The sequence below is a fragment of the Carassius auratus genome, chromosome 41 (genome assembly GCF_003368295.1).
Source record: "Carassius auratus strain Wakin chromosome 41, ASM336829v1, whole genome shotgun sequence".
Classification (NCBI taxonomy): domain Eukaryota; kingdom Metazoa; phylum Chordata; class Actinopteri; order Cypriniformes; family Cyprinidae; genus Carassius; species Carassius auratus.
In genome coordinates this window covers 16631962-16657519 of record NC_039283.1, presented here as the reverse complement: position 1 = coordinate 16657519, position 25558 = coordinate 16631962, and the positions used below count along the sequence as shown (strand labels likewise).

The 25558-nt window shown below is 41.4% G+C and overlaps 1 protein-coding gene across 1 annotated transcript; it reads left to right on the top strand.

Moving 5' to 3' along the window:
* Positions 1 to 4318: 4318 nt before the first annotated feature.
* LOC113060240 (meprin A subunit beta-like) lies at positions 4319 to 25536 on the top strand. The gene is made up of 11 exons (XM_026229164.1): positions 4319 to 4346; positions 4447 to 4525; positions 4605 to 4725; positions 11568 to 11746; positions 11861 to 12079; positions 12356 to 12511; positions 12629 to 12853; positions 21081 to 21527; positions 21648 to 21821; positions 21910 to 22018; positions 25349 to 25536. The coding sequence occupies exons 1-11, from the start codon at positions 4341 to 4343 to the stop codon at positions 25428 to 25430; spliced, it is 1797 nt and encodes a 598-aa protein (XP_026084949.1). The 5' UTR covers positions 4319 to 4340; the 3' UTR covers positions 25431 to 25536.
* Positions 25537 to 25558: the final 22 nt, after the last annotated feature.

The window sequence follows — 25558 nt, the reverse complement described above, 5'->3', positions numbered from 1 at the left end:
GCAATCACCGGAGTGTTTACAAGCAGAGCTGGTGTTGGTGTGACGGAGCGATTCAGCGGTTCGTCTGGGTTTCTGCGGACAGCTCCCGCGTTCCCCTGAGCTTCAACACCTCTAAAAGAGACAATTTCTCTCACAAAAGAGATACAGGCCGATTTGCGTCTTTTTAAAGATGTCATTTCGCCGTGTGTTTCTGGGTGCGGTCGATTTATCGCTCCTCGTGACGGTCACGATCGTTGTGTCACGTGTTGGGCTTTCAGCACGCTGAGACTGCGTTCGTGGATGGCTCATGTTCTCATTGCGGGGACATGACCATCGCGGCGTTGAGATCGAGACTCGATTACCTTAAAAGTATAGAGTCCCTCTGCTACACCCCGTTCTAGCTCTTCTTCTCGTAAGAGAGCTACTTCGGCTGGTGGCCAGGGTGATCTGAGGGTTACCGTGTGGGCTTCCCCGATGAGCGAACTCCTAGGGCCACACCCTCCTCATACGCCGCAGCGTATGGTCCCAAGGTTGCCCTCCAAGGCCTGTAAGTTCTCGTCCACGCTTGTGGCCAAGGCTTACAGAGCTGCGGGCCAAGGCCGCTTCTGCCCTGCATGCCATGGCCTCCTTCAGGTCTATTCAGGGCAGCTGCTCCGGCAGCTGCACGAAGGGCCGGTGCTGGACCAGGGGTTTTTGCAGGCAGGCCACGCACTGCTACCTGACCCTCTGCTCTCCGGGCGACGAAGGTCACTGCGCGCTCCTTGGGTCAGGTGATGTCCACTTTGGTGGTCCCAGGAGCGACACCTATGGCTGAACCTGGCAGACATGAGGGAGTCTGAATCGGGCTGAGCTCCTCAACTCCCCGGTCTCCCAGGATGGCCTCTTCGGCGACGCGGTAGAAGAGCTTTGCCCAGCAGTTCTCTGCCGCCCAGAAGCAGTCTGAGGCCATCAGACACATCTTGCCCCCGGTGGCCCACTGCTGCTTCCACCCCGCGCTGGTGCACCTCAAGCCTGCTCGTTGCCGAGGGCGCCCCCTGCAGCCTCCTCCACTCTCGCTTGGCCACAGCAGCAGCCTTCACCCCGGCCGCAGCGAGGAGATGGCCGCAGAAGGGTGGCGCAACCCGTCTCTGCCCCTAAACCTGCCAAACGCCAGGCCAAGCGGCGTTCCTGAGACGGGCGACCCGGAGTTGGAGACGTCAGCTCATCAGGAGATGGTAGCAGGACCACTCTTTCCCCCAGAGGAGTGCCGGGGGAGAATCCTTTGTTCTCATTTTCTTTTTGTTCCGCCACTGGCCCTGCAGCCGATGGTACCCAAACCTTCACTTAAAGAGCTGTTTCCTCTACCTCCGGGTCCCAGAGGCCACGAACAGACAGCTGGCGACGTGCTTCCTCGCCGCTCTCGTTCCCCTCTCCCCTTGCCAGTTTCCATGCAAAGACGGCTCAAGAACGCTTCGCCTTCTCATGCCCTCTTTTCCACTTGGAGTCAGACGAGTGCCCGCACTCCGCCCCCGCTAAGGGACGCTATGCCTCCCATGCCGGGGCTGTCTGCTCCACCACGCTGCCCCACTGTGGGTACGCCTGTAGTCCCCTTGACCCCGCTGGTTCGGTTCCTGGGAGCCTGGCTACAGCTCCCCAGGCCTTCCCGCTGGCTCATCCGGATGCTCAGGCTCGCTACGCGATTCAGTTCGCCCGGCGTCCCCCCAGGTTTCGGGGTGTCCTCGCGATGATGGTAGGCAAAGATGCCCCTGTCATGCGCGCGGAGGTTGCGACCCTGCTGGCAAAGGGCGCAATAGAGCCGGTCCCTCCAGCCGACATGAAGTCCGCTTTTACAGCCCTTACTTCATAGTACCCAAGAAGACAGGTGGGTTACGGCCAATCCTGGACTTGCGTGCCTTGAACCCGAGCTCTGCACAGACTCCCGTTCAGATGCTAATGCGCCAAGCGCATTTTCGAATGCATTCATCTGATGGATTGGTTTGCAGTGATCGACCTGAAGGACGCGTACTTTCATGTCTCCATTCTTCCTCGACACAGACCGTTTCTTCAGTTTACTTTCGAGGGGCAGGCATATCAGTACAAGGTTCTCCCATTCGGGTTGGCCCTGTCTCCCCGCGTCTTTACGAAGGTCGCGGAGGGAGCCCTGGCTCCTCTCAGGGAACAAGGTGTCCGTATCCTCAACTACCTCGACGACTGGCTGATCCTAGCTCACTCTCGAGAGCGGTTGTGCGAGCACAGGGATCTGGTGCTCAGACACCTCACCCGACTGGGTCTTCAGGTCAACTGGGAAAAGAGCAAACTCTCCCCTGTGCAGAGGATCTCTTTTCTCGGTATGGAAATAGACTCGGTCGCCATGTTCGCGCAGCTTACGAACGAGCGTGCGCAGTCACTGCTGAATTGCCTGAGACAATTCGAGGGCAAGAGAGCGGTTCCACTGGAACTGTTTCAGAGGCTACTGGGGCATATGGCATCCGCGGCGGCAGTCATACCGCTCGGGCTACTCCATATGAGACCGCTTCAGCACTGGCTTCACGACCGAGTCCCGAGATGGGCATGGCAACAGGGCACGCTCCGAGTGACCATCACTCCGGCCTGCCGCCGATACTTCACCCCGTGGTTGGACCCCTCGTTTCTACGGGCCGGCGTGCCCCTAGAATCGGTGTCCAGGCATGTTGTTGTATCAACAGATGCCTCTGCCACAGGCTGGGGTGCCATGTGCAACAGGCATGCTGCGTCAGGCTCCTGGACAGGACCCCGACTTCAGTGGCATGTCAATTGCCTCGAGTTGCTAGCAGTATGTCTTGCTCTGCACCGCTTCAGGCCCTGAAGGACAAGCACGTTCTGGTCCGTACGGACAACACTCCGACCGTAGCGTACATCAACCGTCAGGGTGGTCTACGCTCCCGCCGCATGTCGCAACTCGCTCGCCATCTCCTCCTGTGGAGTCACAAGCATCTGAGGTCGCTTCGTGCCATTCACATTCCGGGCAGGCTCAATCGTGCAGCCGACGAGCTCTCACGGCAGCAGTCTCGCCCCGGGGAATGGAGACTCCACCCCCAGTTGGTTCAGCTGATTTGGGAACACTTCGGAGACGCTCAGGTAGACCTGTTTGCCTATCCAGAAAATTCCCACTGCCAGTTGTTTTACTCCCTGACCGAGGGCACCCTCGGCATGGACGCCCTGGCACACAGCTGGCCGCTGTGCCTGCGCAAGTATGCGTTTCCCCCAGTGAGCCTTCTTGCACAGACGTTGTGCAAGATCAGGGAGGACGAGGAGCAGGTCCTCATGGTTGCGCCTTTTTGGCCCAGACGGACCTGGTTCCCCGAACTTGTACTCCTCACGACAGCTCCTCCCTGGCCAATTCCTCTGAGGAAGGACCTTCTTTCTCAGAGACGGGGCACCCTCTGTCAATCCGCTTGCTGCGCCATTCCACTCCGCGGACTGGATGCGTGCGCTATTCCCTTCAGGTGAGTTCCTCAGTCAGAACCCTGGGTTCCTCCAGCACTGTTGATGTCCAACACTTGCGTACATGCCCCTTGGTCAGCCATGTGTGGGACTAGGTGCCTCCATGTGTCGTGATTCCCCTTCTGGGTAATCCCACGTGTGAATGTCCACAGTAAGTCTCTCCGTAGCATGTGTCTTTCCCTTGGCAAGCCTCTTGCCAGCTCTGTCGTTGAAACTTCCACCCTGCTGGCTGGGTACCTCAGAGTTCTTATGTATTACCACCTTGGTAGATACCTGCTTTCTGTAAGTCCTCCCACAGGCAGGCAGCCTGCTAGCATATGTCCAGCTGGAATATGCTACCCAGTGTATTCTGTGCGAGCTATAGGCCCTCACTCGTGCTGGCTCTCACGACAGGGTGCTATCACTCACACGGGTCGCTGGAAGACAGCCATGTGGCGTTTTGTAAGGGACCCCATTCGTAACGTTGAACGTGACCGACTGAAAGGGAACGTCTTGGTTACGTATGTAACCCTCGTTCCCTGAAGGAGGGAACAGAGACGTTAGGTCCCCTTGCCACATCGCTGTTCCGCTGAACGGCCGGGTCACTGGCACGGCTCCTCAGCGAAGACTTGAATGCGAGTAGCTCGCGTTGCTCCTTATATACCCGCTCTGCGGGGCGAAGCTCGCGATGCAAATTCCGCAGACCAAGGTACTTTGTGTACCATTGGCTCATTTTGTACCACTCGAAGGTGATTGGGCTCTCGGGCGAGATCCCATTCGTAATGTCTCCGTTCCCTCCTTCAGGGAACGAGGGTTACATACGTAACCAAGACGTTTTTTCTCCTGTTTTATTCAAGCATATTCACTGTGTACTGAACTATCTTGTGCTGTTAGGTTTAAATCTCCGAGAAGGAGACATCATGGTGGTGAGTTCTGTTCCAAGACATTCTATAATTAAAGTATTGGATAATTCAGAAATCAGCATGTATAGTCCTCCCAGGATACTTAAAACAATATGCTTTCAAGCCTAATCAAAGGAGCGCCATTCTTGGGAATCAGTTCAAGTGGAATATTCCTGTCCCCTTTGAAATGAGTGTGAATCTCAGTAAGAAAACTTGGATTTTCATGTCATGTCAAGTTTTAAATAGCATTTAAATTAACTTTCACATCTTCCATGTTTGTAGGTTTGAACTATAAAGGAGTCATTTTGAGAGCCCTTGAGCAATTCAGACTGAAATCATGTATTGACTTTAAGGCCAGAACAGCAGAAGACATTTCTTACATCTCTGTGGAGAGTCTTGATGGGTACAGTATGGTTTGTAATCCAAATATAGACTGACATATACATATATAGAGATTTTTTTTTTTTTTTGCATAATACAATCTTTATAAAAGTGTCTGTCTTTATGTTGGACTAATAGATTAAAATTATTTTGTTGATGACTGTGAAACAAATTTCCTCCTTGGGGAAGATAAAGTTGACTATGACGTACATTCTTCTTCTTCTTTTGAGACTAAATTCTAAAATGTATCTCCTAACCCTAACCCTAGAGCCACCAAACTTTCAGACTGGTCTGAGTCGAGTTGCTATATATTTTCTAACTGATCCGTCTTCCTGTTTTCATAAACCAGACTATCAAAGCCACCTAAAGACTTTCAATAAGACTTTCAACATGCTAGTCACTTGCTAATCATGCTAGGAACATGCTAGTCACTGGCTAATCATGTTGGAAAAATGCTAGCGACATGCTAGTCACGTTCTTATCATGCTGTAAACATCCTAGCAACATGCTAGTCACTAGGGCTGTATTACTCGAGTCCGGTCCGGTTTTTATCGCCTCGGACTTGTCTCAGACTCGTTGCGTTTGCACTCGGACTTGTCTCGGACTTGGCCATTGGTCTCGCCAAATCTTCTCGTTGGTCTCGACTGAGTCCAGCAAAAAAAAAAAAAAAAAAAATGAAAAACCTTCTCCTTCAAAACAAAACCACATTTGCATGTCGCGACTGAAACCGTGTGGAAAACGCTAGGTGCGCCACTTTCTCCTTTTTTCCAAAGCACTCTGTAGCCTGCACTCTATGCTCGCGCTCCAGTGGCGTCTGCTGTGGCTAGGCAACCATGACCTGCTCTCCATGAAGATGGAGAAGTTTCAACAAAAAATAGGTGGATTTCCAGCACAAAACATCCCTTGCAGTAGCTCTGCTGATAAATTCATTAAAAAATGTTAAAAGTGTTTCATTTACACCTAGGTAGCCTTAAACTTACCATTTACAATAATGAAATACTAATTAATGTTCTACAGTATAGGGGTTGCAAGACTACCGATTTCTAGTTGATTTTATATTTAAAAAATACTTGAGTTATTCAACTACTCATGGTTCATGCTATTGTAAATGTGTTTTTCCAATGTTGAAACCACAACTGACCTTATTTCAACCATATTTCAACGTTGAAGGTCGGTCATGTTCTTCCAATGTTGAAACCACAACTGACCTTATTTCAACCATATTTCAACGTTGAAGGTCGGTCATGTTCCGGCTGGGTAGGCTACGATATTGAACGAATGAATGGAGCACAGCACGCTCACCAATCAAACAGCCACATTCATCTCAGTCTCTCAAAAACCATACCTGTTCTCTACATATTTTATTTTTACATGCAACATAGATAAGGTCAAAGAAAGTAACAGCTCCACGCAATATTATTATCCTAAAATTCAATTGTACTTGCAAACACTTTTGTATGCATTATGGTTAATGCATGCTGGAGTAATCGGTTGTTTCCGACAGCACCGACTAGTCTATGCAAGCCCTAGTACAGTATGATAATGATATCTAAACGTATTAAACGCATATTCCGAGCTTTGCGTGTGTGTGCACTGTGCCAAGGCATTAGTCATTTTAATTTTTGACCACAGACATAATGTCAGCAACAGCAGTATTCTAAAGTAAATAAAATGTAAATAAAGTACATAAAAATAATTTGACCCTACAGCTCCAAACTCAGTTCAAGAGGGCCAGTGTCCTTTAGAGTTTAGCTCCAACCCTAATTATACACACTTGAACCAGCTAATCAAGCTTTTACTAGACACACTAGAAACTTCGGGATGTGTTAAGGCCAGTTGGAGCTAAACTTTTTCAGGACATTGGCCCTCCAGGATCTAGCTGTTACTTTGAACATGCTTTTTGATCATTGCAAATAATAATGTAAAATTATTTTCTTAGAATAGGAGCTGTCTCTCACATAACATACATTATCAGTAGTTAACTATGTGGTCTTGAAGGGGATCCTTTTTTCTCTCATTTGGACTCAGTTTTGACTTGGATTTTAACCTCTTTGGACTCGGTCTTGACTCGGTTTCGACTAGTCCTGGACTTGGACTCGACAAAGCTGGTCTTGACTACAGCTCTACTAGTCACTTGCTAATCATGCTAATGACATAATAGTCACTTGTTAATAAGGTTGTGTACAAAAAAATGGATTTTTCAATTAATCGTTTTTTAAAATGTGGTCGATTCAAAATCGATTCTCAAGGGCCACGAATGTTTTTTTTTTTTTTTTTTTTTTATGATTACACTAAAAATTGCTGGGTTGAAAACAACCCAATTTGGAAAATTTGGGCAACCCAGTGCTGGGTCAAAAAGGGACGAACCCAACGCTGGGTTATTTAACCCAACCAGCCTGCTGGGTTGTTTTTTTATGGTTTAAAATTACTACATTGCAGGGTTTCAAGAACCGAAGCGGGTGTTTTTTATCACTGTATTTCAGAAGGAAAACTACTGTATTTAGAAAATGTCGATTTCATTTAGCATGTAATACTTGATAAGGCAGCGTTTGTGAGCTCAGCCCCGCCAGTGGAAACGTGGCAAATGGCAGCACTAGTGAGAGGGCATGTAATATTGTTTAAATAAATATATTGCTCTCAGAAAGCTACTTCTTTACTGAAACATTAAAACAGACATGACATTCACATACCTCACAAATGTTCATGTACGTGGAGGGCTGCTCTTCAAAGGGTTAATTTACCAAAAAATTTAAATGGTCATAATTTACTCTCCACATGTTGTTCCAGACCCACACAAAACTCTGCTAATTTTTGGATAACAAATAAATATTTTTTATATTCTCTTAATTTTTGTCCTCCATTCCTGGTCTGGGAGACCAGTATTTTGATTTGAACATACATGTTTGCTATCATATAATTTAAGATTTATTCATATATAAATATCGGAATGGATTACTTCTACAATAACTGTGTATTTATGAGGCTTGAAAATACTGATTATCTAGACTACAAATGGATTAACAAAATTAGGAGAAAATTAAAAATATATTCATTTGTGTTGTAAAGACAGACATAAGTCTTAAGGTTTGGAATGACATGATGGCAAGTAAATGATTTTTTTTGTGTGAACTATTCCTTTAAGAAGGAAGACCAAGAATGATGACTCTCCAAAACAGACATGACAACTCCAAAGTTCATTTAAGCTTTGCAATGAAAAACACAGACATCAATGGTTTTAATGAAATGAGCACGTAATCACACTGTTGTTGCATCAAAATGTGAAGTAAACAGACAGGAGACAACAGATTTATTTTCTAAAAATAACTTACATAAATCTCAAAAGAATGATGCTCTCCCATGTCTCTGGCTTTTAACATCTAATAAAACAAAAAACAAACATTATTTTACTCTTTCCCTGTCTTCTGAAGAAGCTGAGGAAACCACCTCCTTCTCACACCAGCTAACTCCAGTTAGTTTGAGTTCTGCAAAGAAAAATGGGACATCAATGGTTTCAATAAAATATGAACATGCGATCACACTGTTGTTGCATCAAAATGTGAAATAAACAGGCAGGACACAACAGAAACATTAATTTTCTAAAAACAAATTACTCACATCAGTCTCAAAAGAATGTAGTTATCTTGTCTCTGGATTTCATCATTTACAAAAACAAATATTACTTTAGTCTTAGTAAAAATAAAGATAACTTGATAGAATTCTGAAGTTAACTCATCTTAAACCGTATGTCCCTCTCTTCAGAAGAAGCTGAGAACACTGCCTCCTCCTCACATAGTCTGTGATTCCACAAACAGCTTCTGTGTTTTTAACTCTCGTGTGGGGACAATGAAGACACAAGCTCAACAAGTCTGAAATATTACATGCAAAATATACTTTTAACAATTACCACTTCAACAGCCTCAAAATAATTATGCTAGTCTTTACTAAACAATGCCGTTTCCTTTAGGAGACTAATGTATATTCAATTTTACATAAGCATAACCGTAACCATAACCGTCTATTAACACCTCAAAAAGTGCAAATTATGTAAAATCTTATATAAATAAGTTTTTTTATATAATGTCAAGATCCTTTGCTTACGCCTTTCATAAAACCTTCCACCTTTCTGGCTAAACAATAAACGATAACTTTATATTCTGAATCTTTGTGTGAGTGAAAGACATTACTTACCATGATGTCTTTCACTCGCTTCTCGCTTCTTTCTCGCTGAGAAAATGGCGGCTGCTCGCACTGGAGACGTACAATCTTCACGTGACGTGCGTGCGTGCTCTCCTTCACGTCCGCGTTCCCAACCCAGCCCCGCTGGGTTAAAATCGAGACCAATTTTCAGCCCAAACTGGGGTTAAAACAGTGGTCTCAACCCAACATTTGGGTTGAAAAAAAACAACCCAGCATTTTTTAGTGTATTTTATCTTAAAAATGAAATATCTTGATCCTGTTTGTTCAAGGAATGCGACTGTTCTGACTTTTTTCAGCATACATTTTTAATCTTGCATCAAAATTATATTATATTTAACATAATTGAATGCATTTAATAATTAGAGATGGGTTCTGTTTTAATGTATCCAAGTGTACCTAAAATAAGAGTTTAATATACAGGTTTGTGGCTCTTAATTTTTTTAACAAATATAGTATTTGTAATATATTTATATTCATTGAGTTGAATCGAGAATCAAGTATAGAAAATCGAATCGAGAATCATAATCAAAAATCGAATCGAAATCTAAATGATTTGAGAGCTTGTGAATCAAAGTAATATCGATCTGGAACATCTGAATCGATACCCAGCCCTACTTGTTAATCATACTAGGAACATTCTAGTGTTTTGCTAGTCATGCTAGCAACATGATAGTCACTTATTAAACATCCTAGCAACATGCTAGTCACTTGATAATCATGCTGGAAACATGCTAGCAACATGCTAGTAACTGAATAATCATGCTAATGACATACTAGTCACTTGCAAGTCATGCTGGCAACATGCTCAACACGTTAGTCACTTCCTAATCATGCTAACAAAAAGTTAGTGATATGCTAGTCCAGGGGTCAGCAACCTTTTCGGCATGACGTGCCATTTTTTGTTTTTTCTGGTTAACCACTGTGCCAACACAGACCCCCCCACCCCTCAGCAAGTTTTAATGTACTCTATATTTAAATGGTACTTAAACATTTTGTAATTTTATATTAAAAAACAATTGGATGCAAATATAAATAGTTTTTTTTTTACTTTTTAAAAATAAATAAATAACAGATACCCAGTGTGCCATATGTGCATGTGTGACAAGGCCAATGCATTAAAAAGGTTTAGTTTAATCACCGTTTATGCACTTCTTTAGTGGATGTGCGTGTATGCGCACACACACACCACTCTCTGTGTGTCTATCTGAGATCGCGCTGTGCAGAAAGTAAAATTCAGAAGCTCATAAACTTGTTAGTGTTGCCACGTGACTTTTATTAATCGATACTGAATCAATACTATGGGGCGCCGTTTGTAAAGTAAAATGTGTAAGAAAAACTGGTCCAATTTGGTCAGATTTAACTACAAAACAAATACATTTGAGCAAGATTTTAAAAAAAAATTCTGTATGACTATATTAAAATAAAGTAATTAAAGGTAAAATCTAAATCTTAATTTAAATCTAAACGTTAAATCTATGTTAAAGGGATAGTTCACCCAAATAGCAAAATTATGTCATTATGCCTCGTGTTGTTCCAAACCCATAAGACCTCCGTTTATGTTTGGAACACAGTTTAAGATATTTTAGATTTAGTCCGAGAGCTCTCAGTCCCTCCATTGAAACTGTGTGTACGGTCTACTGTCCATGTCCAGAAAGGTAAGAAAAACATCATCAGAGTAGTCCATGTGACATCAGAATGTCAGTTGGAATTTTTTGAAGCATCAAAAATACATTTTGGTCTAAAAATAGCAAAAACTACGACTTTATTCAGCATTGTCGTCTCTTCCGTGTCTGTTGTGAGAGAGTTCAAAACAAAGCAGTTTGTGATATCCCTCTGATGACACGTGGACTTCTTTGACATTTAAAAGAGGATAAGTGGTATAGACATGGGAAAACACCCTCCCTATGTTTTTGCGTACCTATGTGTGGAAATTCATCAAGATACAATGCGGACATTTGCTTCATTCTTCTGTTGATTAAGCGGATCAGCGTCGACGTCAGGTTAATCAGTCCACAGGGATTTCTTCTTTCAAACACAAACCAGTCAAATATGCAATACTTTTCATTTTAGAAGAGCTGGTTTTGATCTGACTGTTATGTAAGATCAAGGTTTCTGACTGTCAAACGAGACGCACAAATATTTCTGATAAAGCATGTTTTATTAACTTTATTTGATAACATAATTTTTTAATGCACAATTAAACGTAATGTAATTATGGTATTTGCATTAATTAAAAGATTGCTGTTTCATGTGTGTTTTTATCAATGTTTATTTGTTTTGTGGAAGATCTGCAGCATAAATCATCTATCTATGAGCAGCGCATGTTGTTATTCTTTTGCATTAATTATCAGATAAAACAGATATTAAAATTAGTCATGTATTAGTTAACTGTGTAAAATAATAAAATATGTTGTGAAAGTAATGATGAAACAGACTGATTTATTGTGCACAATTGAGAAATGGATAATTATGAAGATAAATCGCAGCCCACGTCTCACGAGGTAAATATTTTTTTTCGGAAATTTTTTGTGGTTTCTAACATAATTATTTTATTTGTGTTAATTCATAGTTTTTGTGATATTTTGTTTTATCATGTAGACTATTTATTTTAATAAGTAGTGTTAGGTAGTGATATGTGTTATATGAATGTGTTCTCTTGTTTTTCAGGTGTTGGTCATATGTTGGTCACAGATTTGCAGGAGCTCAGACTCTTTCCATTGGAATTGGTTGTGGATCAAAAGCCTATGTTGAGCATGAGTTTCTCCATGCACTGGGATTTTTTCATGAGCAGTCAAGATATGACAGAGATGATTATGTGACCATCAACTTCACAAACATCATTACAGGTCATTTGATGTATTTACTAGCCCTGATGCTGAACTGTCCATTTAACTAAAAGTAAATTAGCCATTCCTTATGAACAACTACATCGATAATTCAGTCAGTTTATTTATTTTTAGGGTATGAAAACAGTTTCAGTAAATTCAGTGAGAATCTGACCACCACACAGGATACACCATATGACTACTTCTCTGTAATGCATTTGGATAAAAATACCTTCAGCAACGGTAATGGATACACAATCATTACCAAGCGTCCTGAGTTCCAAGATGTGATTGGTCAACGCCTGGACATGAGTGAATATGATGTGATTGAACTCAACAAACTCTATAAATGCAGTGAGTATTTTCCAAATGTATTTTATTTTTTTAATGTATATTATGTGAAATATACTGTAACTGTGGGCTTTTGGTTTGATTGTTGAATATATCAGTAGGACTTGTGTCTGTTGCAAGAAAGACCGATAACAATTGTAATGAACTGCCATGTAAAAAAAAAAAAAAACTTTCGTTTTTTATGTCAGAGCCCAATCACCCTGTCAGTTTATTGTGTGATAATGACCTACTGACTTTCAGGGTCTGATTTTGCCTCAAACATGTTTGTTTGCATTACAGATTCATCCATCTCTTTCCTTGATCACTGTAGTTTTGATGATGAATCTCTGTGTCAGATGAGCGTCTGTTCTGCTGCTGATTATGGCTGGCAGACAGTAAAGTCAGTGAGTGGGATCAATGTGACTGACCACACAAACTTGGGCAAAGAACAAAATGGTGAGATCTGTTACAGTCAGTCTACAAATAGTCTGTGAATAAAAATAATAATAATGTTTTCACAGTGTGTGCTTTTTCACACATCTGTAAACTTATCACCTGAGATAATGTCTGCAGGTGTGTCATTCTTCATGCACTTCAGCACTAAAGGTAGAAATGAGGGGGATGCAGCCAGAACGGAGAGCAAGAAAATGACCCCTAAAAGAGACTGCAAAGTCCAGTGCCTGCAGTTCTACTACTATCACAGTGGTAATGTGTCTGACCAGCTCAACATCTGGATCCGAGAATACCAGAATGAAGCAGACAGCATAGGAACTCTCAGACTTATGGATCAGATCATAGGTCTGTTTTTATTTTTTTATTTTTTTTACACATTACAAAGTATATAACCCTGCATTTAAAGGGGTGATATGATGTTGCTAAAAAGAACATTATTTTGTGTATTTGGTGTAATGAAACATGTTTATGCTGTTAAAGGTTCAAAAAACATTATTTTCCACTAGGGACATGATCAAATGTTCATGTTGCAATTAATTGCTCTTGCTTTAATCACGGTATTATCACAGTATTGAAATTCAGTTTAAAAAAAGTGGTCATAATACAGTACATCAGGTTTAATAACTTTTTTTCTTATAACAAAAATAACTGATCATTTAAATACAATAAAGCAATACAGAAAAATATATAAAGTTAGAAGTTTTACATAGATTAAAGTGCATAAGAACTATAAAGACCAATAGGCATCACTTTACAATAAGATCTCAAAGTTAACCTTAGTTAATGCATTAACATTCACAATAAGAAATAGCTACATTTGCTACAGAAGTTATTCTGAAGTCTTAGTTCATGTTAGCTCATTAACACATTTGCAACTTTCGATTTTAACGTGTTGTTTTAAATATTGGAATACCAAAGATTAATGAATGTTCAGAAGAATTTTTCATTGGCAGTTTATGTAACTAATGAATTAACTAATGTTAACTAATGAAGCCCTAATGTAAAGTGTGAATGAACAATAAAGAATCGAAAAACTTTCAAACAATATCTAGGACATGTTGTAGTCCAGATTCCAGATTAAAATGTTAATAAAGTTTGAATATAAATAGCCTATTAATTCTAAATATTTAAGTATTGGGGCTGTGATAAAAACCATAGCAAATCCATAAATCTGAATGGTTGTTAAAATCTATTTTAACATGTTTTAGAAAGTAGGCAGCTGCTTTATTTATGGGGTTTCCAGGGTAAGGGCTGCATTTTCTGCAGTTTAGCGCCATCTGCTGTCAGAGAGTAAATGTGCTTTCATTCAGCTCATCTCTCAGATGTTCCCTCATATGCTTCTCATGACTGTTTGTTTACATTGTTATGGTGTAAGGGTGTGTGGGTTTTTTGTTTTCTCTTGTGATTTCTTCTAGGTGATGGCGTAATGAACAACACCTGTTATAGATCGGGACGTATGAATAAAAGTGCCTCTGAGACGTGGGTCGAGGCACGTGGGAAGTGACATCATCCCATGCTGCCGCTTGATCGCGCGTTGTTTGTGGATCTGTCGTCAGAAATTTAATTGATGTGTTAGTTTTAAATGTAAACCCCTAGAATTATGTAATAAAAAATATTCTTCATTATACGTTTTTGGTTTGGTTTTCGTCATTTTTGTTGCAGTTTTGAGCTGACCGTAACAAAATGGGGGCTCGTCCATTTCTGTTTTTTTAAGAGGAAAATATTATTATATTAATTTGCATTCGCATTCGCATAGATGAGTTAAATCAGCTGTGCGTTTGTTTGGATTTGTGTTGTAAAGCAGTTAGTAATTGGAAACACCTGTTTTGCGTTATCAACAGTTAAGCTGTTTGCACGCGAAGCTGCCGACAGATCTTTGTGTAGTTTGATGCTTTTGCCAGTTTGTGAGTTTTTGTTTTTTTCCCACTTTTAAAGGAAAAGGATATGGCGATGGGTGAGTAAACACTTTAACATTTGTTTGGAAACTGATTTATGCGGTTGAAGTGTTTTGCTCAAACGTTTTTGTGTAGTCTGGTATCAGCAGTTGATAATTGTAAGTTCCATGAGGACTTTGTGAAAAGCGCAAGGTTAAGTGTTAGTTTACTTCTCACATTTGTGACTTTTCCTGGTTAGGCTGAAGCAACGCTTGCGTTGACCCTTTATTATTTTAGTTTGTTATTTTTGTGCTGACGCTGGGTTGAGGGCACTGCCGCAGATGTTGTCTCTCTTTGGTTTGTCCGAGAGAGGTCGGCGCTGACGGTATTAGAGTGCTTAAAGTCACTTAGCTCTTGGCTGAAGTACGAAGTCTAGGGTTGAGGTAGTATTGTTAAGTAGGTGGGAAACGTCACTAAATGTGAGAAGTTTGAGTTTGTAAATATTGTTTTTTTTTTGTCTCACAATGAGTTTAGAATTGACGGAGTTTTTTGAACATCCTTCTGAGGAGAGCTTTAGTCAGCTTTCTAAAAAACAGCTATTAGAGGTCGCAGACAAGTTTAAAATTCCCCTTACCACTAAAGACAAAAGTCTAAAGGAAGGACTGGGGCTGATCATTAAGGCTGCTCTGGTAAAATTAGGCATTTTGACATGTGAATTAGGAAGCCCTTTACCTCTTATAGGTGATCAGGAACAGACTAAAAAGAAATTTCCTGAAGGGACCGTTACATCACTTACATTTGAACAACAGAAACAGTTGTTGCTCTTGGAGATGGAAAAAAATAAAATGAGTCAGGAAGTTGAATTGCGTAGGTTGGATGTGGAGGCTCAGAGGTTTGCTCTGATTAGAGAGGGTAGATTGGGAAACTACGGTTCAACTCCAAAAGCTTTTGATGTGGCTCGTGCTCTTAAATTGATGCCAAAATTCGATGATGATGATTTGGATACTTACTTTAAATTATTTGAGCGGTTGGCAGGTCTTATGGGGTGGGAGGATTCTGAGCAGACGCTTCTGTTACAATGTGTGTTCTATGGTAAAGCTCAAAGAGCGTATTCCACTCTTAATGTTAGGGACAGTCAGATTTATAGTAAAGTGAAAGAAACCGTGCTAAAAGCCTATGAGTTGGTTCCAGAGGCCTATAGGCAACGATTTCGAGCTTTAAGAAAAGGGGCACAACAAACATTTACGGAATTTGCAAGGGAGCTAAGGATTCAATTTGATCGTTGGCGCTCAGGCTCACAGGTAGAGGATTTTGATTCTCTTTGTGAGTTGTTGTTGTTGGAACAGTTTAGAAATACTTTGCCAGAAAATTTGTCTGTTTATTTAACAGAGCGAAACGTTCAGAGTGCAGAGGCTGCTGCTGTGTTAGCCGATGAATATGTGTTGACCCATAAAGATGTAAAAAGAGCTAATTGGCGTCATCCAAATAGCTCTGTGGACAATGTTTCAGTCGAGGTTCCATCTTTGCCTGCTAATGTAAAAGCTGAGAAAAAGTTAAGAGCTTTTGGTGACAAGAGTGATCAGTGTGCTTATTGCTTAAATAAGGGACATTGGAAAAAGATTGTCCAGCCCTTAAGGCAAAAATGAACCGTACTAAATCTGATCTAAAACCTGCTCTTGCTGCTTCCTCGGTTACTAAGGTAGTTGAGGGGGTTGATGTAAATACTGCTCAAGGTAATTTGGTGTTGTGTAGTGATGAAAAGTTGAGTTATGCTCCTTTTATTACTGATGGTTCTGTGTCTCTGGTTGGGAGTGATGAGAAAATTCCAGTTAAAATCCTTAGGGATACTGGTGCTTCAGAGACCTTTATTTTGGAGTCCGTATTACCATTTTCAGAGCGTTCCAGTACTGGGAGTGAGGTATTGATAAAAGGAATTGGTTTACAAGTGTTGTCTGTACCTTTGCACACTATGGTACTTGAATCTGAATTGATTACTGGTCAAGTTGTAGTAGGTGTGCGACCCTCTTTACCAGTGGAGGGCATTGCTGTAATCTTGGGAAATAATTTGGCTGGAGGTCGAGTATGGAGGGATGTACCACCCCCACCTATTGTAACAGATTCTCCTTCACTTGAACAGGTGGATGTTGATAAACAGTTTCCTGATGTCTTCGTAACGTGTGCTGTTACTCGGGCAATGAGTAAAATTGTTGTTGAAAATCAGGATAAGGAACCTAGACAGATTAGGGATAGAAGGAAAGTGTTTCCTAATCTTTCTCTTCTTTTCCCTACAGTCTCTCGTCAGGAGTTGGTGGTGGCACAAAGGGAGGACCCCAGTCTGAAAGAAATGTTTTCTGAAGTGCTAGCTCCGGAAGAGGTAGAGAGTGCAATGAGTGGTTGTTTTGTTGAGGATGGTCTTCTGTTAAGAAAATGGCTGGGTAGGGAAGTACCCATAGGTGAGCCTTATGAACAGGTTGTTGTGCCAATGTCTCTTCGAGATACTGTGTTGCGTTGGGCACATGGAGATGTTGTGGGGCATCTTGGGGTTAATAAAACGTACAATAATTTGTTGCGTTATTTTTATTGGCCACAGTTAAAGAAAGATGTAAGGAGGTTTATTAAAACCTGTTCAACCTGTCAGCTTACGGGGAAGCCAAATCAGTGCCTTAAACCGGCACCGTTATATCCCATACCTGTAATTGATACACCGTTTCAACATCTGATTATAGACTGTGTGGGTCCATTATCTCCATCTAAGTCAGGAAGTGTATATCTTCTTACTGTAATGTGCCAGAACACTAGATATCCAGCTGCCTATCCGCTTCGTTCAATCACTACCCGTGCTATTGTTAAAGCTATGACACAGTTTATTTCTGTGTTTGGGATTCCAAGAGTTATTCAAAGTGACCAGGGATCCAATTTTACTTCGCATATGTTTAAGGAAGTGTTGCAGCAACTTGGTGTGAAGCAAAATCAGTCTAGTGCTTACCATCCACAAAGTCAAGGGGCTTTGGAACGCTTCCACCAAACTTTGAAGTCGTTGCTGCGGGCTTATTGTGTGGAGTTAAAAGGTGATTGGGAGGAGGGGTTGCCCTGGTTAATGTTGGCAGCTCGTGAGGTGGTTCAGGATAGTTTGGGTTTTAGTCCCAACCAGTTAGTCTTTGGTCATAAAGTGCGTGGACCATTGGCTTTACTTCATGATGGATTAAAGGAAGTATCTGACCCACCTCAGGGTTTGCTACAATATGTAGAGGGTTTCAGGCGTCGGTTATTTTTGGCTGGTCAAATGGCTAAAGAAAATTTGCTGAATAAGCAAAAGAAGATGAAGCGGTTGTTTGATAGGAACACAGAGTCTCGTGTGTTTTGTCCAGGTGACCAGGTGTTAGCTCTGTTGCCTCTTCCTACCTCTCCATTTTGTGCAAAGTTTTTGGGTCCCTATACAGTTGTACGTCAAGTTTCAGAGCAGAATTATTTGATTTCAACTCCTGAGCGGAAGCGACATTCACAGCTGTGCCATGTAAATTTGTTAAAACCTTTTTACTCTCGTTTTAGTGAGTCCGAGAGGGCTCCAGCTGCTGTGGCCATAGCATCTTCTGTGACTGAAATGGCTGAGGATGTTAAGGTACCCGAGGATGGTATTTTACAGCCTCGGCTTAACAATTCTGAAAACTTAAAGAAACTGGATGAGTTTGTTAAACACTTGCCTTTTAAGCAGAGAGATGAATTGTCTTCTTTAATTTCAGATTTTCCTATGTTATTTTCAGATTCTCCTTCGCGTACTAATGTGATAGAACATGATATAGATGTTGGTGACGCCAAGCCAATACGCCAGCATTTTTATCGGGTTTCTTTGGAAAAACAATGCCATCTTGAGTCTGAAATAAAATACATGATTGAGAACAACATCGCTAAACCTTCCTTTTCAAGTTGGGCATCACCTTGTTTATTGGTCGGAAAGCCAGATGGTACGTACCGATTCTGTACTGACTATCGGAAGCTTAACAATATTACAAAACCAGATTCGTTCCCTTTGCCCAGGATGGAAGATTGTGTAGATGCGGTTGGCTCTGCTTTGTATGTTAGTAAATTTGATTTACTCAAAGGATATTGGCAAGTGCCTTTAACCACTCGTGCACAGGAGATTGCTTCATTTATTACTCCTTCTGGACTATATTCTTATTCAGTAATGAGTTTTGGCCTTCGAAATGCACCAGCTACTTTCCAACGCTTAATGAACCGTGTAACTTCTGGTTTGGATGGATGTGCTGTTTACTTAGATGATGTGGTTGTGTATAGTGATTCATGGGAACAACACATTGTACGTATTCGAGCACTTTTTGAGCGATTAGCTGAAGCTAAGCTCACAGTCAACTTGGCCAAGTGTGAGTTGGCCAAGGCGACTGTGACTTATTTGGGGAAAGTAGTTGGGCAGGGAAATGTACGTCCTGTGCGAGCTAAGGTACTGGCAATAGATAATTTTCCGCCACCAAATACAAAACGAGAGCTTATGCGGTTTTTGGGAATGGTGGGCTATTACAGGAGTTTTTGTTCAAATTTTTCTTCAGTGGTAGCCCCCCTGACCGATTTATTGAAGAAGAGTGTGAAATTTGAGTGGTCCTTGCAATGTAAACAAGCATTTGACAATGTCAAACTGTTGCTTAGTACGGCACCTGTTTTGGCTGCGCCTCGGATTGGATACCCATTCCAGATTCAGGTTGATGCCAGTCAAGTTGGGGCCGGAGCTGTCTTATTACAAACTGATGAACATGGAATAGAAAGACCAGTTTGTTATTTCTCCAGGAAGTTTAAGGCTCACCAGTTGCATTATTCTACTATTGAAAAGGAGGCATTGGCATTGATCTGGGCTTTGCAGTTTTTTGAAGTTTATTTGACAAGTGGCACTTTTCCGATTGTGGTGTTTTCAGACCACAATCCACTTACCTTTTTACATTCTTTGCAGAGCCCAAATCAGTGCCTTATACGCTGGTCTCTTTTTCTGCAGCCTTATCCATTAGAGATTCGACACATAAGGGGTGTCGAGAATGTGTTGGCTGATGCCTTGTCTCGGGCTCCATGTGAGAATCTGGATACCCTGATTTAAAAACTTGTATGACTGTGACTGACTTGTTTTTGTAGGTGCCGAGAGTTGCCGTGGTTCCAGTTACAAGTGAGGCCATTTTGAGAACATCTGGTGCATTGTAACCCTTATTTTTTCTGATTTAATATAGGTCCTTTACAAGGATACTCTATCTTAAAGGGGGAGGTGTTATGGTGTAAGGGTGTGTGGGTTTTTTGTTTTCTCTTGTGATTTCTTCTAGGTGATGGCGTAATGAACAACACCTGTTATAGATCGGGACGTATGAATAAAAGTGCCTCTGAGACGTGGGTCGAGGCACGTGGGAAGTGACATCATCCCATGCTGCCGCTTGATCGCGCGTTGTTTGTGGATCTGTCGTCAGAAATTTAATTGATGTGTTAGTTTTAAATGTAAACCCCTAGAATTATGTAATAAAAAATATTCTTCATTATACGTTTTTGGTTTGGTTTTCGTCATTTTTGTTGCAGTTTTGAGCTGACCGTAACAACATCGAAGCCACACATCCTTAAAGCAGCCTACAGTGGTGTTAATGCATTTTGTCCAGTTGATGGGGAAATTATTCGTAAAATGCATTGCAAGTTCTGAATAATTTTTAATATATAATTATTTACGGTATTTAGAAGTGCCTACGATAACAATATTGTGCATATTCATTACCGTTATATATTGCATTACCAAATACCGGCACATGTCTATTTTCCACATACTATACATTGTTGTTTCTCCTCTATGCCCCACCTTTCTGTAACGCATCGATTTTTACAAAGCTCATCAGTCTGAAAAGCAAGGTGGGCTGTGATTGGCCAGCTATCCAGTGTGTAGTGATTGACTGAATGACACAAGTGACTGAAATGTTACGCCCCTCACCATAGTGTGACACTTTGTCCCAGTGATACAATACAAGACAAAACCAACAAAATCCATTACAAACAAGCCATTTGTTGCATCCAGTGGTGACATAATTATGGATTATAATGACTTATAATGTGTTGCTTAGCATCGTGCCGCGTAAACATAAAAACCATGTCTGCATTTGTGATTGAAGAAATGACAAACAACAAGTGCTACTCTACACTGCTCAAAACTCGCTTTTGAATCATCAGTGGCAAATCCTTTACAAGCATACTTACAGACTGTGACTCAGAACAGCCGACATTGTAGTTTTCTCTCCCTGGATCAGGAAAGAGTCTTCCATAAAATGTGCTCCACAAATCTGATTATTTGGGTTGAACTGTTCTGGAGCAGTTTTGTAAATACACTTAACCACTGATTTCTAGTTGTGTCCTCCTATGGAAGGCCAAACAAAGTTATTTCTTCTTTCTTTGCATTAACATTTGGGCAGCGTTATGCAAACTTCCCACATCATGACAGATATGGGGGCCTGTTTACACCAGCTGTTTTAGGGGGGCTTGATGAGTCTTAATTTTTATAAAGGATATCTATGTAGGTTTGAGAGTTTAGTCTTTGCCACTTTAGGGACCTTATCTATTCACAAACAGCCGCTAACATTCCAAAAAGAAAGGGAAATATGAAATTGAATCATATGACCTCTTTAAGATGCCCCTCAAATATTTAATATTACTGACAGTTTCATTTCTTGCAGAACCCCCTGGGAATTACTGGAAGCTTCATCATGTGCCACTGAATGCAAATAAAACTTTCCAGGTTGTATTTGAAGCCCGTAAAGGAGCTGGAAACTCCAATGGAGGGTTTTCACTGGATGATATCAATATTTCAGAGACCGAGTGTCCCCACACATGGCAGATAAGAGACTTTGAGAAGGTTTTGAAAAACAGTGTGTCTGGTAATAGGATGTACAGTCCATTGTATTACTCCAGTGAAGGTTATCGTTTTCAGGCTCTCTTAAAAGTGTATCAGAATTACCTTTCAATATATGTTGGTCTGGTATCCGGTGCATATGATGAACAGTTGCAGTGGCCTTGTTATTGGAGACAAATAACCTTCCAGGTGCTTGACCAGAATCCACACATACAGAAGCGCATGTCCTCTGAGAAAAGCTTCACAACTGACCCTGCTTTAGTTTCTTCCTGTGAGAATCTGATAATTTTTCTCTCATATCATGTTAAATGCTGCGTTTTAGTTAACTGACAATCAAGGTTATTATTTTATGTAGCTTTGAAGGGTCTAAAAGCATATTTTGTTGTAACAGATGGCAGAAATGACTGGGACAGTCCTCGAAATAATGGAACTCGAGTTGTCATTGGCAATGAGACTGTATATGTTGGTATTTTTTGGGGATATCAATATGCCATAATGAAAGAAGATCTCCCTAAAAGAGAGTTTATCAAGGGTGGTGACATCATCCTTCTCTTTACCATGCAAGGTAGGTTTTGTGAAGTACCTTCTGAAAGCGATTTTATAAAACATTTTTAGAGAACTGTTGTTTTCAAATCCAGAATACCTTGTTGCAGATATCTCAGTGCTCCGTAAGAACAACACTCTACCCTGCCCTAAAGTGACTGTGAAGAACTTCAAGACTTCCTTTGATGCATCTGTCAAGCGGCGACCATGTGCTACAAGGTGAATATTGTTTTAACTACTGTTAACACCATTTACACTGGATAATAAGCTGCAGACCCACAGTGCCACACGTGACAGCAGTCTCAAACTGAAAGTTAGAGTGGAGATTATAGAATCGCTGAAGTAAAAGGGTTAGTTCACCCTAGAATGAAAATTTGTCCATCTTCTACTCACCCTCGAAGAATCCTAGGTGTATGTAACTTTCTTCTTTCTGAATAATCCAATTAGAATTATATGAAATATTGTCCGGGCGCCTCTGTGAAATATAGGAAGTTTGCTTACTTTAGCAAAGGATTTACAAATCCTCGTTTGTACTTCTAATTTGTGACCAGCGTTTTGTTTAGTTCTCTCTATGCGCTCGTCAAATTATGAATATAACATCCACCTGCACATCTTCCGGTTTCCCACAGTCAGCAGAATTGAGAAAGAAAGTGTTTATTACGTTTGTAATCTAGATATTTACCTTACAAAAATGCATGGATTCACTATGGGGGACTTTATTCACCCCACGGAACCATGTGAGGGACGTTTTATTACAGATGTGGACAACAAACACCCATTTATCCCCAATCGAAAGGCTTGGAAGAGCAAGGACAATTTTTTATATAACTTTGGAATATTCTGAAAGAGGAAAGTCACATCTGATACTTCAAGCGTGAGTAGAAGATGGATGAATTTTCATTCTGGGGCAACTAACCCTATAAGCTCAAAGTGCACTTTTGCCATAGGTTTTACAACAGTCTGAACTCGATCAACATACATCCCAATTATTGTGTCCACCTAGACATAAGATGAAAGTTGAGACAAAAGTATCCACTTAGTGATATTGTGCACGTGTCAAACTCGTCCATCCCCTCTCATCCATGGTCAAGTATATTTTGAAAGCTGTGTTGAAGCAGCTGTGTCCAAGATGGACTGAAACGGGGAAAATGAAATATAACCAGGCCTGGTGGAGCTTATAGTTGTAGTGACATCAGGGTTCCCTTTCAGTCAGTCACTTACGACGTTATATCTGAAAGAGACTGACTAATGGAGTCTCGTCCAAAAGAGCCCAATCCCCTTTGAGTGGTAATAAAACAAGTAAATGGTACACTGTGTGCCTTGGTCTGTGGAATTTGCATTGTGAGCTCCTTCCCACTCTGTGGATATATATAAGGAGCAGTGAAAAGATGTCAGTGCGGTCGATATATGGCTCCTCGTGATGGCCACGATCGCTGTGTCATGTGTCTGGGCTTTCAGCATGCTGGGACTGCGTTCATGGATGACTCATGTTCTCATTGCGGGGACATGACCATCTAGGCATAAAGATGGAGACTTGATTACCTTAAAAGGTATAGAGTCCCCTTGGCCATACCCCAATCTAGGTCCTCTTCTCATAAGAGGCCTACTTTGGCTGGTGGACAGGGTGATCTGAGGGTTACTGTGTGGTCTTCCCTGACGAGCCAGCCTCCTTGGGCCACCTCCCCAACACAAATGCTGCAGCCAGTTTAGTTTCCGGGTGAGTTTGCTGGACCTTCTCACCAGATTCCCAACGTCTCATTCTGAGCTCCCGAGTATGACAAAATGTCGACTGCCACATCACAAGGGGGGCTTGAGTCGGGAGGTGAGAATTCGGCTATGTTGCCTCCCCTGGGAATGCCAGCATTGCAGAGTCTGATCCCGAGCTGACGGCCATGCTTATCTGGTCAGCTGAGAGCATTGGGCTTGAGTGGAATCCTCCACCCTGCCCTGAACGCTCGAGGCTGGACGATTGGTTACTGGAGGCTGCTCGTGCTGATTGCCAGTACCACCATCTAATTCCTTTCTTCCAAGAGGTGCACCAGGAAGTGACCAGTATCAGTACTAGGGTTGGGTATCGATTGGGCTTTTTAGATACATACCTGCAAACTCAGAAGGACTGAAAAAGGTGACATTTTCAGTACACCACCCCCCCCCCCCCCACCGGGGGAAAAAAATATTTTTCACATGTGACCAAAACGGTTAAACAAATGCTGTCATTATAAAGGTGTAAAATGTCGTTGATGAAAATAATGACGAAAAGTACTCGTAAACGAAATTAACAGTAATGCAGTGGAGGAGATAACTTAGCCTTGCCAAAATCCTTCAAAGTGACATTGAACTAACATTGTAAGCTAACAACACAATTTGCTGATCTTACTACTGACTAGGCGACACTTCCATTATAACGTTAATGTTAAACATGTTAACTAACAACAACGTTAGAGAAAACAATTATATTGTTGGCAGATAACAGCACTTACCTCAAAACTAATGTCAGTGTCCAAAGTGTGAATTCATCCGCGGAAAAGCTGCCGCTATCTTGACTATGATTGGCCAAATCACTCTCGTGCAGTAGGTTCTAGAAGTAGGCGTGAATAGGCGCGAATTCATCCGCGGGAAAAGCTGCAGCCAGGGGATTTTCAAAGATGACGCTGCTGTTATCTTGACTGTGATTGACCAAATGACTCGCATGCTGTAACACCAAAGATGTTTGTGAAGAAGACCGCAGAAGACCCCCCTCCTCCGTCAAAAAAAAACTCTTCGGATCTACACGATTCACGTGGATGACATTTTCCCATTAAAAACGGCGATTTTCGCTGAAAAGCGACTAGTTTGCAGGTATGAGATACCGGTGCCATATCGAAACTTTTAAAACGGTACTGGTGCCTAAACGGTGCCTGAACCGATACTATAAAAAAAGAGCCACAAAAAACTACGGATAACATTAAAAATATTTCAACTAAATCCATAGCTTTCACACGCTCCTCAGATGCTTTCATTTCCCAAGGTTCCCTTACTCTAAGGCTAATAAATGTATTTCATAATCTGTGTCATTGTTTAATATAAAATCACATATAATGTTTTAACTATATCTCTGTCATTCACTCTGATATATAGTTAAAATGAGTGCTGTCTGTCACTGTCTGTCTTTAATCAGTGCTGTGAATGACTGTATGGACATTCTTTATAAAGTAGGAACAATGTCATTTGTGAAGTATAGTACTGTGCAAAAGTCTTAGGCACATTAGTATTTTCACCCCAAAAAAGGTTTATGCCAATTACTTATATCTTTTGCTGTAGTGTGTCAGTAGAAAATATCAGTTTACATTTCCAAACATTCATTTTGCCATTAATTTTAGTAATAATCTATTAAATAACAATCAGCTATTGGTGCTGACTAATCAGAAGCCAGGACCACAACTAGCTGTTTTATAATGGTACAATAGAACTTTATATTTCAAACCATACAGCATCAAAATATATGAGATGAAATTGATATTTTCCAGTGCAGCTGACATTGTACTAATATGTATATTTCTCTTGTTTTAGTGATTGTCTGGGCATATTTTCCACTTCCAGTACTTCCTCTCTGATTATATTGGTGGTTTGCTTCCGTTTGCTGGTAAATTAATCCTGAGATTTTGTCTGACTACATGAATTCAATTTAAAAGCAACTGCATCTGTCTTCAGCCTTCTGGTATATTATACTGTTAAACCTTTATTTGAATTTAATGAGATGCTACAGAATACATCTATGGT

Excerpts from the sequence above, each read along its gene's own strand:
- LOC113060240 (XM_026229164.1), top strand. Across the intron at positions 4,726-11,567 it reads TCTGTGGAGAGTCTTGATGG|GTGTTGGTCATATGTTGGTC; the intron begins GTACAGTATGGT and ends CTTGTTTTTCAG. Across the intron at positions 21,528-21,647 it reads CCCTGCTTTAGTTTCTTCCT|ATGGCAGAAATGACTGGGAC; the intron begins GTGAGAATCTGA and ends TTGTTGTAACAG.